This window comes from Mastigoproctus giganteus, chromosome 6, assembly GCF_048544385.1.
Source record: "Mastigoproctus giganteus isolate SK-2022 chromosome 6, ASM4854438v1, whole genome shotgun sequence".
Lineage (NCBI taxonomy): Eukaryota > Metazoa > Arthropoda > Arachnida > Uropygi > Thelyphonidae > Mastigoproctus > Mastigoproctus giganteus.
Genome location: NC_143580.1, coordinates 109,281,453 through 109,300,197, shown reverse-complemented (window position 1 = coordinate 109,300,197; position 18,745 = coordinate 109,281,453). Strand labels below are relative to the sequence as shown.

The 18,745-nt window shown below is 34.7% G+C and overlaps 1 protein-coding gene across 2 annotated transcripts in view; it reads left to right on the top strand.

Annotated features, from left to right (window-relative positions):
* The window catches only part of LOC150084504 (uridine phosphorylase 2-like), a 143,519-nt gene extending 125,363 nt beyond the window's left edge, over nt 1–18,156 (top strand). For both annotated transcript variants that reach the window (XM_090375251.1, XM_090375250.1), the window contains exon 8: nt 17,640–18,156. In XM_090375251.1, coding sequence (XP_090231377.1) covers nt 17,640–17,779 — 140 coding nt within the window. In that variant the 3' untranslated portion in view covers nt 17,780–18,156. The remainder of the gene's footprint in view (nt 1–17,639) is intronic.
* The last annotated feature ends 589 nt before the right edge of the window (nt 18,157–18,745 follow it).

Here is an 18,745-nt window from a genome sequence, read left to right as displayed (position 1 = left end):
ATGGACTGTCTCATTATTCTGACCATTATCAGTTACTTTTGTCCTTTCTTGGACCAGTGCAAGTGAGGGAAAATGTTGCCCTAAAATATCAACAATATTGATAGAAGGGTCCTGGAAATCCGCCAGTCAAGCCTCCACCAGTTCCGGGAAAACGGTCAAATCCTCTGGCATGGAAGATGAGCAATTTTCGTCAGACATAGTTACTAAAGTTATTGAGATGTACAATAATTATACATAAGCTCGACAACTCTTAAAACATCTTCAATAGACAATAATACAGATCATTCCAATTATATAACATTTACGGCATTTATGCTATAATTATTATATTTATGATGCCATCAGTTAGATCACAACAATATTGTATCCAATTGTTATTTGAGATTAGAGTTAGTAATAAAGTGGCTTTCTGCATCAAGGCTGGTGTCACCAATCAGAGACAGTCGTGGTGGTCACGTGATCAACGATGGCAAACAAAGCCCTTTGTTTACTACCACGGGGTAGAAGCAATGGCTGCCTCCATAGGTACATAATTATAGGACACAAAATTTACAGCTACACAAAAACTAGTTTTTAGTGAGCCAATCATCTAAATAATAACATGAATCACTATTGCTATTCAAGAATAGTTCACTGCTCCACTCAAGTTTAAAAATAAGCAATATCAAGGTGATACACAACAGAAAATTGCAATGTTAACAACAGCCAAACCTATATGGCATTTCAGCTCTGTGTTCTGTTGAAAGCAACGACGCACAGCCCGAAATTAAAATTACTCATATTTTCGAAATTCCTTAGAAGTTGGGCACAAATAAACCATCAACAGACTCACCAACACGTAGAGAACTTGATGGGCACAATTTTAATCAAAAGAGAAGACTTTGAACCACTTTGAAGACACAAAATATCAGAGCACCAAATTCATGCAGCTTACCAGTACTTCGTCAGCGCCACCTGCCCAACTAGCCTACGAGGGGACAAGGTATTCTTGTATTGATTGCGGCCTCCAGGGTTACACCTATATACCGCTGTAGCATCCGTAGGTTATTTATAGCCGGCAAGTGAGTGTAAGTATATGTGTGTGTTGTGATGGTTGTTTGCCGGCCCTGGTGTGTTAGCAGCCTGGAGGCAGGGAGCAAGCTACTTGCGTCCCGACTCCTGTCTCTAGCCAGGTGGAGGCGCTCCAGGAACTATCTAAATTACACTAAGTGGGATTCCAACAAGTGGAATCCCGGTTATAATAAATAAGGAATGGGGAGGAGAAAGTGGGAGAAAAGTAAGTAGAAGAAGACAAGAGAGCAAAACACTCTCTCAGGAAAAAGAAGAAATAGGAAAGAGGAAAACACTAGTTGGAAAATCTAACAAGCGAGAGAGCTTGATGAGGTAAAATTTTGAAGCCCGAAGGCTTGTAATTTTGAAAGAAAGATTCCCCTAGCCGGGAAGGAAGCCTACAGACACCATACCATGCAATTTTTTTTCACATCATTTTCTAACGCTAGGAACCGCTAGCTTACCTATACATAAGTATACTGGCACGCCGCCATTTTGCTCATTTTCAGTCTTACAAGGTAACGATAAGTTCCCTTCTTGCCTATTCCTACATTCCATTACTTTAGTTTTTTCAATTCTTTTTACTTGCTTCTCTAAGGTCATCCATGATCTGTATTGCCCTACATAATATAATTACAATTATTGGCACAAGTTATTAGACCTTATTCTTGCCACAAAATTTCAAATTTTCAAATTTCGTTCTTAACTCGTGTCTACAGCACACGTGCACCATAGCATATAGAACATGTCTGAAACAAAAGCAAGAACATTGCCGTCTTTCTCATAATTTCGGTGGATGGCCTCTGATGAAGACACTGAAATTGTGAAAAACACTGCAATGTAATGTTATTTTGGTCGCCTTTTCATTTCTTATTTTAATTTCTTGCCAACTATCTGTCTCACTCTTTTTTCATATCTTACCATATATCGCTACATTCCTTATGCATTTAGTCGAGATCACTTCTGGTGTATAATATAGATTCAATAGGATTAAATAAAAATCTTCTTCACACTTTCTACATATTATATATATATATATATATATATATATATATATATGAACATAGTATGAACGAGTAGGTGGTAACTAAGGGATGTGATATCAATCCTAGCTGACTTTGGTCCATGGTATAACCTAGTAGGGAAACATATAATTGTTATAGGCAAAATAAAACAAATAAATAAGGATAATTACTAAATTCCCATGTCAAGCCAATTGCAGTATAGATTGGTGGATACACATTACAATTAGCGAGCTATCAGTTTCTGTTGTCCTCTGCTTGTTATACCTGATGAATCATAAGGTATCATAAGGATATATAATTCGTTAAGATATACTAGATTATAGTATGAGATATTTAGATAAGGTGGGGGGGGGAAACAATTTTAAGGTGGTTAACAAGCTAGATGACTTTAGCCCGACCGATAGCCCAGACCATGAAAACAATGTAAAAACCAAATAATGGTGATAGTAGAGAACCAATAATGCTTTATAAACTTGTTATTTGATGATACAAGATAGTCAGCTATGCTAAAGAAAGGAGAACGGAAACAAGGTTATAGGAAGGTGATAGTACCTCAATCCCCCTCGAATTGCTCTAATAGTTCTTGAGGTATGAAATGTAGAAAAAGATAGTGTATAGTTAAAGTGAAGGAAGAGTGGTAAAGCAATTACTTCGGAAAATACCGGGAGCGTAACTTCCCGTCTCTTGTAGTAAGAGAACCTGGTATTGCAGTAGAGTTGTATAGCCAAAATTTGGAAAGCATAAAATAATATAAAATAAAATCAAATAAAATAACATAATAATATAAATTATTGAATGAAGAAAAGAATGGCTAGTTCCTGATTACTTACAGCAATGTGTAACTAGTAAAGCAGACTTACCACAAAGCTACGACGCGGGAAAAAAAAAACCACGTTGTGGCATGCGTGTTAAAATATATAGGTATTGTATATGATGCCAGCGCCCTCTTACTGGCAAGTAGTTGGATGCGAAAATAATTTATAGCTTAAACCAGGATGGCCTGCGAGCCAACGGTAAGCTAGGCAGGTGGTAGATGGTTCTCCTGAAAAATGAAGGAAGAGTAAGGCAAGAAAGAAGCTAAGAATTGATTACTGCCTTAGAAGCAAATACAGGTTCACAAACAGCTTGCATTCGTACACAGAAAATCACTGCCTGCCAAGACCTTCGATCTGGGAAAAGCTAAGCAACATCTAAAAAAGTTACAGGCTTTATTTATCATCACCACCATAGACAAAGCTGCTAACAATTACAGTTTTATATGCAAAAAATTCTATACTACCACAGTGCTAAACGAACTGAACCACAGTTCTACCTACATACTTGAGACCACAAATAATACCACCATCAGGAAAAAACTATTAGCTATGCATAAAAAATTAAAATTTAACAACCCAAACACTAATTTTCCATTTGTCTACTGTATACCAAAATTCCACAAAACACCTATCAGCTTCAGATTTATTACATCTTGTAGGAATAGTTATGCTAAAAAGCCACATAAAAAACTGGCCTATCTACTAAACATCATTTTCAACAGCATTGATAACACTAGAGCTATCCGCAATAACAACCCTATTCTGGATTTTCTAAAGCACAATAAACATACCACTGAACATATCAGCACCTATGACTTTAAAAATCTCTTTACCAGTATTCCGCACGATAGCCTAAAACATGTACTCGACCACTATTACCAAGAACATAATAACCTGTTACCATGCAATCTTCCATATTGGAATGACCTGACAAATATATGCATATTCAAAAGCTACATCTACAATGGCACCAGTATATATAAACAAAAAACTGGGATCGCCATGGGTGCCTGCAGTTCTAGTCTGGTAGCAAATCTGTACCTACATCACTTTGAAGTTAATATCAACAAAGATATAACCTTTTACAGATATATCGACGATGTTATCGTCTTTAATCATCCTAATTTCCTCACTGATGCCGGCCATGTCTACCCATCTGATTTAGAAATAGTGGCCACCAACATAGATAGCACTAAAAAAGCCAATTACTTGGATATCAGCATACAATTGCACAATAATAATCAGTTAAATACCTCCGTATATGACAAACGAAATACGTTTGGCTTTAACACCATCAGCCTTACTAACTGGCACTCAAACATCTCCATAAGAATCCAAAAAAATTTAATATTATCCCAGAGTATTAGATTAGTTAAAATATGCAACAACGCAGACAACATAATTAGAGCTCTTACAGTCTTTAAGCATAAGTTATCTGAGAATGGATTCCCAATACGCTTCACAAATATAAACCTACATACGGCCATGCAAATAGCCTTAAAAAAATACCATAATAACACCGACCACGATCATATTATAACTGCTGTTTTGAGGAAGTAAATCTTCCACCACTGGATTATATTATCTTGACGGTTTTACAGAGCCTGTAAATATGTATATAACTAGGCACTGCCTTAGGAGCATATTTAATACAGCTTACACTCATTGAAAAAGTTGTACCTGTATTTGCTTCTAAGGCAGTAATCAATTCTTAGCTTCTTTCTTGCCTTACTCTTCCTTCATTTTTCAGGAGAACCATCTACCACCTGCCTAGCTTACCGTTGGCTCGCAGGCCATCCTGGTTTAAGCTATAAATTATTTTCGCATCCAACTACTTGCCAGTAAGAGGGCGCTGGCATCATATACAATACCTATATATTTTAACACGCATGCCACAACGTGGTTTTTTTTCCCGCGTCGTAGCTTTGTGGTAAGTCTGCTTTACTAGTTACACATTGCTGTAAGTAATCAGGAACTAGCCATTCTTTTCTTCATTCAATAATTTATATTATTATGTTATTTTATTTGATTTTATTTTATTTTATATTATTTTATGCTTTCCAAATTTTGGCTATACAACTCTACTGCAATACCAGGTTCTCTTACTACAAGAGACGGGAAGTTACGCTCCCGGTATTTTCCGAAGTAATTGCTTTACCACTCTTCCTTCACTTTAACTATACACTATCTTTTTCTACATTTCATACCTCAAGAACTATTAGAGCAATTCGAGGGGGATTGAGGTACTATCACCTTCCTATAACCTTGTTTCCGTTCTCCTTTCTTTAGCATAGCTGACTATCTTTTATCATCAAATAACAAGTTTATAAAGCATTATTGGTTCTCTACTATCACCATTATTTGGTTTTTACATTGTTTTCATGGTCTGGGCTATCGGTCGGGCTAAAGTCATCTAGCTTGTTAACCACCTTAAAATTGTTTCCCCCCCCCCACCTTATCTAAATATCTCATACTATAATCTAGTATATCTTAACGAATTATATATCCTTATGATACCTTATGATTCATCAGGTATAACAAGTAGAGGACAACAGAAACTGATAGCTCGCTAATTGTAGGTAAACACATTGCAAGGGTTAGCCCTCGATAAAGTCCTTTGTAATGTGTATCCACCAATCTATACTGCAATTGGCTTGACATGGGAATTTAGTAATTATCCTTATTTATTTGTTTTATTTTGCCTATAACAATTATATGTTTCCCTACTAGGTTATACCATGGACCAAAGTCAGCTAGGATTGATATCACATCCCTTAGTTACCACCTACTCGTTCATACTAGGTTCATAGTTATTAAGACTGATGTAATGTTTTATCTAGACATTGATGGCATTAATCAGCTCTTCTCACCTTTATTAGGTCTTTGATTTTTTGGTTTTTGCTATAGTTTCCACTGTTTGCATCACCTTCACAATTGAATATTTTACCTTTCAACTGTTAACTATTTGCCATATCTACTATATAAAGGGGTCTGCCTGCGTTTTGACTTGTCTACCAGGATACCGCCTTAGTATATCCACTATGCATACGTAATTGTAACCCTTACCATAACTTACATTCGTATTAATTATAACCTTTACCTTAACTTACATATCTTAGTAGCCTCTTGGTCCATTTAGTTTAATCTGGAGAGGGCATTGCGCTATTGTTGAATTTATTTACCATGAGTTTTTACACCACAATTAATATGAAAATGCTACGTCGGTCGCGTAGAATAATCTGTACCGCGGATACCACTGGGGCTCTGGGTGGTCCGATAAGTCCCAATACTAGCCACACAGCATCTAATGCTTTAGGCCCACTGGAGAACCGCCAGGAATTTAATGCAGGGGGATCTGATTATACTATGACTAATAATACACCAGACCTTGTTAATCACCACGGTTCACATCTAGATACCACACTGGCCAACCACAAACTTCCGGTAGATAACTTTAATCTCTTAAACTTCAATACTTGCAGGAACACTCGATGTCAAACTTGCCCTTTGATGAATAACAAACACGTCACTAACTGTGCTGAGGACCCTACCTTCTGCCATGCTAGAGACATAATCTACCTTATCACATGTAACACTTGCTTGGCTAAATACATAGGACAAACTGGGGGAGAATTACACATCAGGATTAATACGCACAGATCCCACATCAAAAATAATGTTAACCAAAAAGACACTGAAATACAACATTTCCAGCAGCATAACTTTAATGACATCACCATCACCATCTTAGATATAGAACATAAACATAGAACTAGGCTTGAACTAGAAAACTACAACATACTGAAATACAAAACCCTTTATCCTTATGGTTTAAATAGCCTATTTAATGGGCATTGCTACACCAATAAACCTACTGACAACTGTATCTACAACCTATTCCACATTGTCAAAAGACCCTCCTTCAAATATAAAAAAGCTACAGATAACAAATCCTCTTCTATTACCAAAATAGCAGCGCACACTAACAATACCCTGGGCAGATTTGAAGATGTATTAAGCTCTTGGGATGTACCTATCATACCCGTCAAGCTTATACACGACACTACCTTTAGCCTGAAACTGAGTAAACTCAGAGCCTTAGCTAAAGCCAATGCTACCTATAACCACATCAACATACATTTGAACCACCTACTGAAAGATATCTTCAAATACAGACTCAGTAAGTACCACAAAGCCACCACTGAATATATTAACATTAAGTTTAGTCACATCTTGCTAGACCACATAAACCTTAACCATCTCATGAACATGTATAAACAAGACCTGCCAATCAATAATTTGACCATAAATACTAGATTCAGTTATAACAAACCTATAGGTCTTATTGTATGTAATTATAAACAGGTAGTATGCAACTTAGACAAAAGTGATGCCGAGGCCGAATGTTTCTGCCATTTGCCACAATATCTTAAATATGTAGACAAAGATCACAAACACATTATTACTGGTGACCTTAACATCATTACTGATCCAGATTTACGTAACTTACTTTCCTATGGTTTTAAATTTAGGCCCAACACCACAAGCATCACCAAAAAGATGTATAAACTTATATACCAGGACTTCTTGCACTTTTGTCTAAAGTTATCTTATAAATATAATATACCGCTAGAAGCTTTCCAAAAATGGATATCCCTCACTTATCAAGAGGTTCACAAACAGCTTGCATTCGTACACAGAAAATCACTGCCTGCCAAGACCTTCGATCTGGGAAAAGCTAAGCAACATCTAAAAAAGTTACAGGCTTTATTTATCATCACCACCATAGACAAAGCTGCTAACAATTACAGTTTTATATGCAAAAAATTCTATACTACCACAGTGCTAAACGAACTGAACCACAGTTCTACCTACATACTTGAGACCACAAATAATACCACCATCAGGAAAAAACTATTAGCTATGCATAAAAAATTAAAATTTAACAACCCAAACACTAATTTTCCATTTGTCTACTGTATACCAAAATTCCACAAAACACCTATCAGCTTCAGATTTATTACATCTTGTAGGAATAGTTATGCTAAAAAGCCACATAAAAAACTGGCCTATCTACTAAACATCATTTTCAACAGCATTGATAACACTAGAGCTATCCGCAATAACAACCCTATTCTGGATTTTCTAAAGCACAATAAACATACCACTGAACATATCAGCACCTATGACTTTAAAAATCTCTTTACCAGTATTCCGCACGATAGCCTAAAACATGTACTCGACCACTATTACCAAGAACATAATAACCTGTTACCATGCAATCTTCCATATTGGAATGACCTGACAAATATATGCATATTCAAAAGCTACATCTACAATGGCACCAGTATATATAAACAAAAAACTGGGATCGCCATGGGTGCCTGCAGTTCTAGTCTGGTAGCAAATCTGTACCTACATCACTTTGAAGTTAATATCAACAAAGATATAACCTTTTACAGATATATCGACGATGTTATCGTCTTTAATCATCCTAATTTCCTCACTGATGCCGGCCATGTCTACCCATCTGATTTAGAAATAGTGGCCACCAACATAGATAGCACTAAAAAAGCCAATTACTTGGATATCAGCATACAATTGCACAATAATAATCAGTTAAATACCTCCGTATATGACAAACGAAATACGTTTGGCTTTAACACCATCAGCCTTACTAACTGGCACTCAAACATCTCCATAAGAATCCAAAAAAATTTAATATTATCCCAGAGTATTAGATTAGTTAAAATATGCAACAACGCAGACAACATAATTAGAGCTCTTACAGTCTTTAAGCATAAGTTATCTGAGAATGGATTCCCAATACGCTTCACAAATATAAACCTACATACGGCCATGCAAATAGCCTTAAAAAAATACCATAATAACACCGACCACGATCATATTATAACTGCTGTTTTGAGGAAGTAAATCTTCCACCACTGGATTATATTATCTTGACGGTTTTACAGAGCCTGTAAATATGTATATAACTAGGCACTGCCTTAGGAGCATATTTAATACAGCTTACACTCATTGAAAAAGTTGTACCTGTATTTGCTTCTAAGGCAGTAATCAATTCTTAGCTTCTTTCTTGCCTTACTCTTCCTTCATTTTTCAGGAGAACCATCTACCACCTGCCTAGCTTACCGTTGGCTCGCAGGCCATCCTGGTTTAAGCTATAAATTATTTTCGCATCCAACTACTTGCCAGTAAGAGGGCGCTGGCATCATATACAATACCTATATATTTTAACACGCATGCCACAACGTGGTTTTTTTTCCCGCGTCGTAGCTTTGTGGTAAGTCTGCTTTACTAGTTACACATTGCTGTAAGTAATCAGGAACTAGCCATTCTTTTCTTCATTCAATAATTTATATTATTATGTTATTTTATTTGATTTTATTTTATTTTATATTATTTTATGCTTTCCAAATTTTGGCTATACAACTCTACTGCAATACCAGGTTCTCTTACTACAAGAGACGGGAAGTTACGCTCCCGGTATTTTCCGAAGTAATTGCTTTACCACTCTTCCTTCACTTTAACTATACACTATCTTTTTCTACATTTCATACCTCAAGAACTATTAGAGCAATTCGAGGGGGATTGAGGTACTATCACCTTCCTATAACCTTGTTTCCGTTCTCCTTTCTTTAGCATAGCTGACTATCTTTTATCATCAAATAACAAGTTTATAAAGCATTATTGGTTCTCTACTATCACCATTATTTGGTTTTTACATTGTTTTCATGGTCTGGGCTATCGGTCGGGCTAAAGTCATCTAGCTTGTTAACCACCTTAAAATTGTTTCCCCCCCCACCTTATCTAAATATCTCATACTATAATCTAGTATATCTTAACGAATTATATATCCTTATGATACCTTATGATTCATCAGGTATAACAAGCAGAGGACAACAGAAACTGATAGCTCGCTAATTGTAGGTAAACACATTGCAAGGGTTAGCCCTCGATAAAGTCCTTTGTAATGTGTATCCACCAATCTATACTGCAATTGGCTTGACATGGGAATTTAGTAATTATCCTTATTTATTTGTTTTATTTTGCCTATAACAATTATATGTTTCCCTACTAGGTTATACCATGGACCAAAGTCAGCTAGGATTGATATCACATCCCTTAGTTACCACCTACTCGTTCATACTATGTTCATAGTTATTAAGACTGATGTAATGTTTTATCTAGACATTGATGGCATTAATCAGCTCTTCTCACCTTTATTAGGTCTTTGATTTTTTGGTTTTTGCTATAGTTTCCACTGTTTGCATCACCTTCACAATTGAATATTTTACCTTTCAACTGTTAACTATTTGCCATATCTACTATATATATATATATATATATATATCAAAACTAAAATTACTGTAACGCAGAGCGAAAACGGATACAAAAAAGACTGTGACAAGTTTAATAATAGGAAATATTCATATATTAGATTAGATACATACAAACAAAAAGCTTTCGGTTGTTTTGTCAGTTTTATATATACTGTATATACAGGGTGTCTCAAAAATATTGGTACAAACGTTTAGGGGCGGTAGGTAACATCTAAAGAATGTGAATCGCATGGGAACCCATAACCGTAAACGTCACGGGAAAGTAGTAGCAGAGGCACAAGACAATAATTAGTGGCAAACATTTATTTGACATAATATTAACAATGGAGTACGAGATGGATGCATTTCATGATGTTACAACAGATGCTCGAAGGTTCCACCATGAGACGCGATGCATGCGTGACACCGACGCAGCATGGATTGGTGGACAAGGTCGAACACACCTGGAGTTTCTTTGACAGTAGCAGCAGCGCAGACGAGTCTCGCCAAGAGATCCATTTCCATTTCCGTCTCCACAGGCGATTCATACACGATAAATCTTTTGAGGGCCCCCACAGAAAGAAATCAAGGCTCGATAAATCAGGTGAGGGTGGGGGGCCAGGCAACGGGTCCACCACGGCCAATCCATCGACGCCCAAAACGCCTCTTCAAATGGTCACGAACACACCTTCCATAATGGGCAGGCGCCCCATCATATTGAAACCAAATGTTGCGTCTCACATTTGCTGGAACATCGTCAAGTAACCGTGGTAGAACTTGTTCAAGAAAGGTCCGATATTCAGCGGAGTTCATCCGGGATGGTAACAGGTATGGGCTGACTAAGCAGTCACCGACCATACCTGCCCACACATTTATTGCGAAGCGATGTTGTGCCGCATGGGGGCGGCACAACATCGCTTATGCTAATCCATACATTAGATGCATGTCTGCCAGCTCACAGTTCGTATATCGATGGCTGCCCTTCGTGCGGCGACTACTGCTTGAATGAGTAAACCAGAAATTTTCCCTCTCGCGAACTGATGAACAGCGCCGTGTACCGACTTACGGTGACGTTTCCGGTTATGCGATTCACATTCCTTTAGATGTTACTTACCTCACTTACACGTTTATACCAATATTTTTGAGACACCCTACATATATAAAACTGACAATATATATATATATATATATATATATATATATATATATATATATATATATATCCCTTGCGTTTTTTTAAATCCAGCTTGGTATTGTCTGCTTGAATTACCTTATATAGTATTATCTTCAATATTATACAAAATATTTTATACACATTATGGTCGTAATGCATAATTGTTCTAGCAACTGCATTGGCCCATAAGTATTAGTTACAGCTTGTTACAATTTATTAACTTTCTTTCCATATTACCCATATGAATAAATATATATATGATTAAAGAGGCCTGTGCGCTCTGGATTCATTATCAAAACTAAAATTACTGTGACCCAGAGCGAAAACGGATACAAAAAAATAGATTGTGAAAAGTTTAATAATAGTAAATATACATATATTAGATTAGATACATACAAACAAAAAACTTTCGGTTGTTTTGTCAACCTTCCTCAGTTAAACTGAGGAAAGTTGACTACTCTGCCGATGTAGCATGTTATTATAAGAGTTTCTAAGTTGCATATTTAATTAAGAACAAAGTTAATGTCAATTGTTAATATGTAAACAACCCAAGGTTCAGTATGCACTACCTAAGATAGCCTTTTCTATAACATATTCTATTTCTTAATTTATACCTTCATGGATTTTATGAATGCACATTTGGGTTGTTTATATATTAACAATTGACATTAACTTGGTTCTTATTAAATACGCAACTTAGAAACTCTTATAATAACATGCTACATCGGCAGAGTAAACTAAATTTGACCGAGGAGACTATTTCTGCTCTGGATAGTGCTCCTAACTATATTAATACACTGACACATACACAAATAACATACACTTCACAGAGCAATCTAGCATATAATGCTTCTGGCTCTAATATCCGAGATCCATTTCTTAAATTTCAACGTTGTAATAACAAATTGTCTAACTTGTCCTTATATGCATCCTAATCATGCTACAATTAATATAAATGCGCAAATATTTTGCAAAATGAATAATGTTATATATATGATCACTTGTTGTACTTGCAATGTTAAATATATTGGTCAAACCAGTAATAATTTACATATCAGAATGAATTTACATCGTTCAGACATTAATACTTACAATAACAAGTCTAGTAAGCAAAGATGAACATGATATTGAATTTAGACATTTCCAAAAATATACTTTTGGTAATATTTTCATTTCAATACTTAATGTAATTATTAACACAAATGAAAGATTACTGCAAGAAGAAATTAGCATGTTAAAATATAAAACACTATATATGGATATCCATACGGACTGAATAACAGATTTAATCAAAAATACATGACTAATAATTTTAAAGATATTTGTGTTTATAATATGTTTCAAATTGCTAAACTTAAATCTAAAACATTTAAGAGCTAGGGGATTTCATAGATTTATTTAAAATTTGGGACACCGATCCTATAAACGTTGGTAAAATACATAATACACTCTCCAGCATTAAACTTAGTGCACTCAAAGCCCTAAGCAGGAAAGCCAATAATTATGTCTTTGGATCTTGTCACCTTATGCACATTATACTGGACATTGTTAAATTCAGAATTAATATTTTGAATATTAACAAGCAACCAGAAAACTCTGTCCTTGTCTTATATTTTCAAAATAAAATGATGGATAATTTGGATATACATAAAACTATTAACTTACGCAACGACTTGCTACCTATTAATAATTTACATATTAATATCAGATTTAAATATACTAAACCATTTGGTCTTAAAGCATGTAACTATAAAATAATAGCTACAAACCTTCACAATATTAACATTGGACAGGATATATGTGTTTTCCACAAGCCTTCATTTATTAGATACGTAGATCCTAACCATAACCACATTATAACTGGCGATTTAGACATAATCCCATATCCCGAGCTTAGAGATATTTTATCACTCGGTTTTAAGTTTCTACCTATTAATAAATCAACTTTTAAAAAACTGTTATATCTAGATTTATTTAAATACTGCATAAAATCTGCATACAAATATAACATATTAGTATTAGTATTAGTATTAGTAACGGCCGTATGGTGCAAGAAAGCCTATGGCTTATGCTGCACCAGCCAAAAAAAAAAAATAAAATAAATAAAAAATAAAAAAAAAAAAAAAATCCGAACAAAACAATGATAAAAACAAAAATTAAATAAATAAATAATAATAATTAATAAATAAATAAAAATAATAAAATGAAATTAAAAATTAAATAAAAAGGAAATTAATCCTATCATCCTATGCGCTTCCCTTACCCGAAAGTACTATCCAGATGGCCTTTGAATTTCTCCAAACTGTCGGCCTCTACCACCCATGAAGGCAACTTATTCCAGCAACTTATAACTCGCTGGCTAAAATAAAACTTCCTGCAGTCCAATCTAAACATTTCCCCGCGTAACTTGAATTTATGTCCCCTAGTTCTAGCATCATTTATAATCTTGAAAATTTTGTCCTCATTCATTTTACTGATGCCTCTCAGAGCCTTAAACACCTCAATCAAATCTCCTCTAAGGTGTCTAGTTTCCAAACTCTGCAATCCACATATTCGAAGTCTTTCTTCATAAGGACGCCCTTTTGCCGATCTCACCAGGCGAGTTACCCTTCTTTGCACCCTTTCAAGAAGCTCGATGTCTTTCTTTAGGTGCGGTCTCCATACTTGAACACAGTATTCCAAGTGTGGTCTACCGATTGAGGCATACCACACGTGGCTGTTCACAATGCTAAATATCATATTTAACAAATATAATCAATTGAAATTCATACTGGATAATCTAAATAATACAAAATTAATAAATAAGTAGCTCAAAGAAATAAACGAACATTTTGTAATTACTCCGGTTGACAAAACTGCTTGCAATTATGCAATTATATGTAAGTCATATTACATAGAAATTATTAAAAATGAACTGCAGTCCAGTAGCACATACAAATACATAGCATCTTCCCCTGATGTAATAATCAAAAAACTAATAGCATTGCATAAAAAATTAAAGTTAAAGTACAATAATCTAAAATATCGTTTATATATGGCATACCTAAATTTCATAAATCACCTATTGCATTTAGATTCATAACACCATGTAGATATAGTTATGCTAAAATTCCAGGTAAAACGTTAGAAAAGTTACTTAAAACTATATTAAATAATGTAAATAAAACTGTTATAATAAATAACAACGTACCGATTATAAATGCAATAAAAATAATATTCAGCAAATACAAACATTTGACTTTAATCGTTTATTCACTAGTATCAATCTCGACAATTTAAAAGATGTTCTCCAAAAACTATATTTGGAACATAAAAATGCTATAAAGTTTGATTTAACCTACTGGGATACTCTAATAAATTTATGTATTTTTAAGAATTACGTATATGACGGAACTTCGTTATACTTACAAGTGAATGGCACCCCTATGGGAAGTCCAGCATCCTGCAAAATTGCAGACCTCTATCTATATTCTACAGAAAGAACATTCCAAAATAACCTACTTATGTTCAGATTGTAGATGATCTATGTGTGTTTAATTGTCCGCATTTCGTTCAGGATTACAGCAAATTATATCCAGAAGAACTTGTATTGGAAAAAACTAACAGTTCTGATACTATAGCAAATTACCTGGATCTTCGTATAGAAATATTCCATAATAATATAGATGTAAACGTATATAATAAAAGAGACGCATTTAAATTCAATGTAGTCGGCCTTACAAACTGGAGATCTAATATATCGAAATCAGTGCATGTTAATATCATTTTATCCCAATGCCTGAGGATTGCTTCTATTTGCAGTAAAAACACAACCTGTTCAGCAAACATAATAGCATTGTTACAATGTCTTTAAATAATAATTTCCCTATCGCTTACCTGAAATACCACTTCAGGAAGGCGATAAATATAATTAATTTCAAAAATTTATTTTCTGAACCCATTGCTTCAATATAATTTTTGAATTGAATTATAATTCTTCAATACAATTACCATAATTACGGATTTAGAGCCATGTGTATTATGTACGTAGGATACACTTTGCTTTCTTGGTGTCTTACGGCTTAGAAAACTTGTACCCACCGACCTGCAAATTATAGTATATCATTTATTTTATTTTATTTTATGTTATTTTATTATTTTATAATCACACTGAATATACTTAAGTTCACGCTAAGGTGATATGCAAATTCAGCTCAGGGTCCTACTATAGGAACGGGTTTGCGATCCCGGGCATACCCGAGCTACAACTTATTTCTTAATGTTCCAAGGATCTTGTATTGTCTTTAAGCTGTCCTACACTCTTTGTTCTTATTTCTCCGAAATTATTAGGGTAATCTGAGGATGTAGGAGAAACTATTTCTTATTTGTACTACTATATTTTCGCCTTTATGTATATATTTTTTATATATTTATATCCCTTTCGTTTCTTTAAATCTAGATTGGTATTGTCTGGTTGAATTACCTTCTATATTATTATCTTCAGTATTATACAAAATATTATATATATATATATATATATATATATAGACGATAGTTACAAGATGTAACTCTTGTATTAAACAAGACGATTTAATACTGAAAAGACTTTGCCTGAAGGATCGACGAGCCTCACAGGTAGGTCTAGAAGTAAAGAATCGAAATGAACTAAGGAAACTGTTGTGCCACTTCTCAGAAATAAGAAATTTACCAGAACGTGCCTGAAATCACATTGACTGAAAAGCATCTGGATTTTACTAAGAAGTGAAAGAAAGTAATATTGACCTTAACTGTAACGTCATCGTTAACTTTGGTAATAACTCTCTATAGTTATATTAGAATGGTTAGTATTCACTCTTAATGTTCCAAGGAACGGCTAGTATGAAGCAGCACATTCGTCGAATTTGTTGGAAATTTTCTAACTAATAAAGCTTTCAACATGACAGCACTCCATCACAATTTCCAAAAAGTAAAATATTAAGCTGTTGAGCAGTGTTCCTGGAAATCAGCTATTTGAATATGTATGCGAATTTTCGTTTAGATGTCAAATGGGTGCTAAATTATGAAAAGATCGATTACGTAATAAAGGTGTGGCATTATCTTCAAACTAAATTGAATCTCTTTCTCACTCTCTAGACATCTTGCTGTAATGGTGTATAGTTTACTTTTTCAGGAGAACTGCCATGGAAATTTTTACCGTTTAATGTTATTATTGCTTATGAAAATGTTCAACCGCAAGAACGTTGTGTGTGTGTGTGTGTGTGTGTGTGTGTGTGTGTGTGTGTGTGTGTGTGTGTGTGTGTGTGTGTGTGTGTGTGTGTACAAACCAAATTTTTACCGCCAGAATTCCATCCTTTTTCTTTTTGTCGTCGATCGACAGCTTTGGGTATGGTTTCACATTCAGATAGGCGACGTAACAGGTTGCACACTGTTGATCTTGCATTGTTAAGCTCACGACTGGAGCTTCTCACGGCTTCTTCTCATTTCCCTGTGTGTTGCGTGCAACTTTGCACTTTGCAACTTGTTTCCTCGAAACAGATGCACTGCGTGATCACCAACTTTTGTTCGGCCACCACATCGGCCTGAATGATGGTGAAAACAGGTGTTCTTTCTGAATTTTCCGTATCTTTACAGTTGTACTTGATGGCTTCTTTTTAATCTTGTTCAAAATTTATTTATTAATAACAGCAATGGCAGACTGCAGCTCTTTTAACCAAAGTACGCATTCTGCCTTCTCTGGATTGGTTAATTCCGCCATGATTACAGTTTTGCGATTATGCTACCATGTACTGTAGCGCACACATTTTCCAGTTGAATAAAAGATATAATCTGGATAGTTTCAAGTTTGTATCATGTACCCTATTCGCACAATAACGTTTTTGTTTTGTAAAGGTGGTTTGTGGACTCTGCGCGTATACACTATATACCATGCCGTTGCACTAACTATATAGCTAAATTTATGGGTAAACTATGGTGTATTTACACCGATATTATATACGGTATATACCCTGTGTGTGTGTGTGTGTGTGTGTGTGTACACACACACACTTGCATATATTGCATGTATATATGTTGTATGTTTATATTTGCATTTTATTCATGTATATTTGCCAACACGCTTTACTTACTTTTATTTTTAAATTAGTTAAAAACATATTTTTGTTTATAGAAAGTTAGTTTATTCAGGAGTTGGATGTGGGGTCTGTGCTAAATGAGACTTTCTCGTTTTAAATTAAGCTACTTGGACTTATTACAGGAGCTGTAATTTGTGTTACTTTGCTGGACCGCCTGAAAGGAGATCAAGTGAGCACCCCCAAAGATGTCCTAGAAGAATGGCAGTGCCGTCCACAAGAACTTTTGGTCAAATTCATAAAGAAACGATTAGGAATTATTTAAAGCAAAACAACACCGCAATGTCTAGAAGAGTTAATGTTGAACTGCATATTAAAAGCATTTGCTTGATATTATGCAGCGTATAAATGTTCTAAAAATCAGTGTGTTCATTTAATTTTGTAACTGCCTTTCCCAAATATTTCTGTAATGCACGTAATTTCAAACAAGTGTAATTTACACAAGTTTGAATTCATTTCAACGGGTATACCTTTATGATATACCTGGGACTGTAATTCAAACACCAATGTGCTTTATATACACACACGCCATGAGAAATACTTATATTATTTGGGTACAAGTTAGAAAAATGATGATTGCCTTTCTTGCTCCACTTAGTCGTTTATTTAAAAATGACAAAAATTTTGCCAATAAATATATAGAGTGCCCATTAACATAAATATATATATGTATGTGTCGTCATGTTAAATGCTTATTATGACTTTTTTTCTGAATAGTAGACTGTTCTTCGATCTTTGTAGCCGAACCTGGAGTACTGTTCCGAAAGTTTAATGAATACCAAGAAAAATATGAGTTTTAAAAAGGGGAAATAGATAAAGCTCAGGAATTTTTGATAGTAAATTTATATTGAAACATCAGTTACATAAATGAAACGGTAATATTAGGATTTCACTCCATTCAAGTTTAATCCAGAATATAATGAGGACTAGTAAGAGATCCTAATGAATTGTCAGTCTGTGGATATTAATTAAAAGTTAATTAATATTCACAGATTAATTAAAAGCTTTGTTAACTCAGGATCTTCATCAGTATTTCAACCAACTCTAATTCTGAAGCTTAATCACATTATAAGGCTATTGAGTTGAAAGGAATCACCTTGGTCGACCTCATTAAATGGTGCTAGGATCTGTTGCTGTTTGTTGTTCCCAGGCGAAAACAAAACATTTCTCTTTTAACGACGGGAAAAATGATTTGGAAATGATTTTTTTTCATGATTTCTTGAATTCTTTA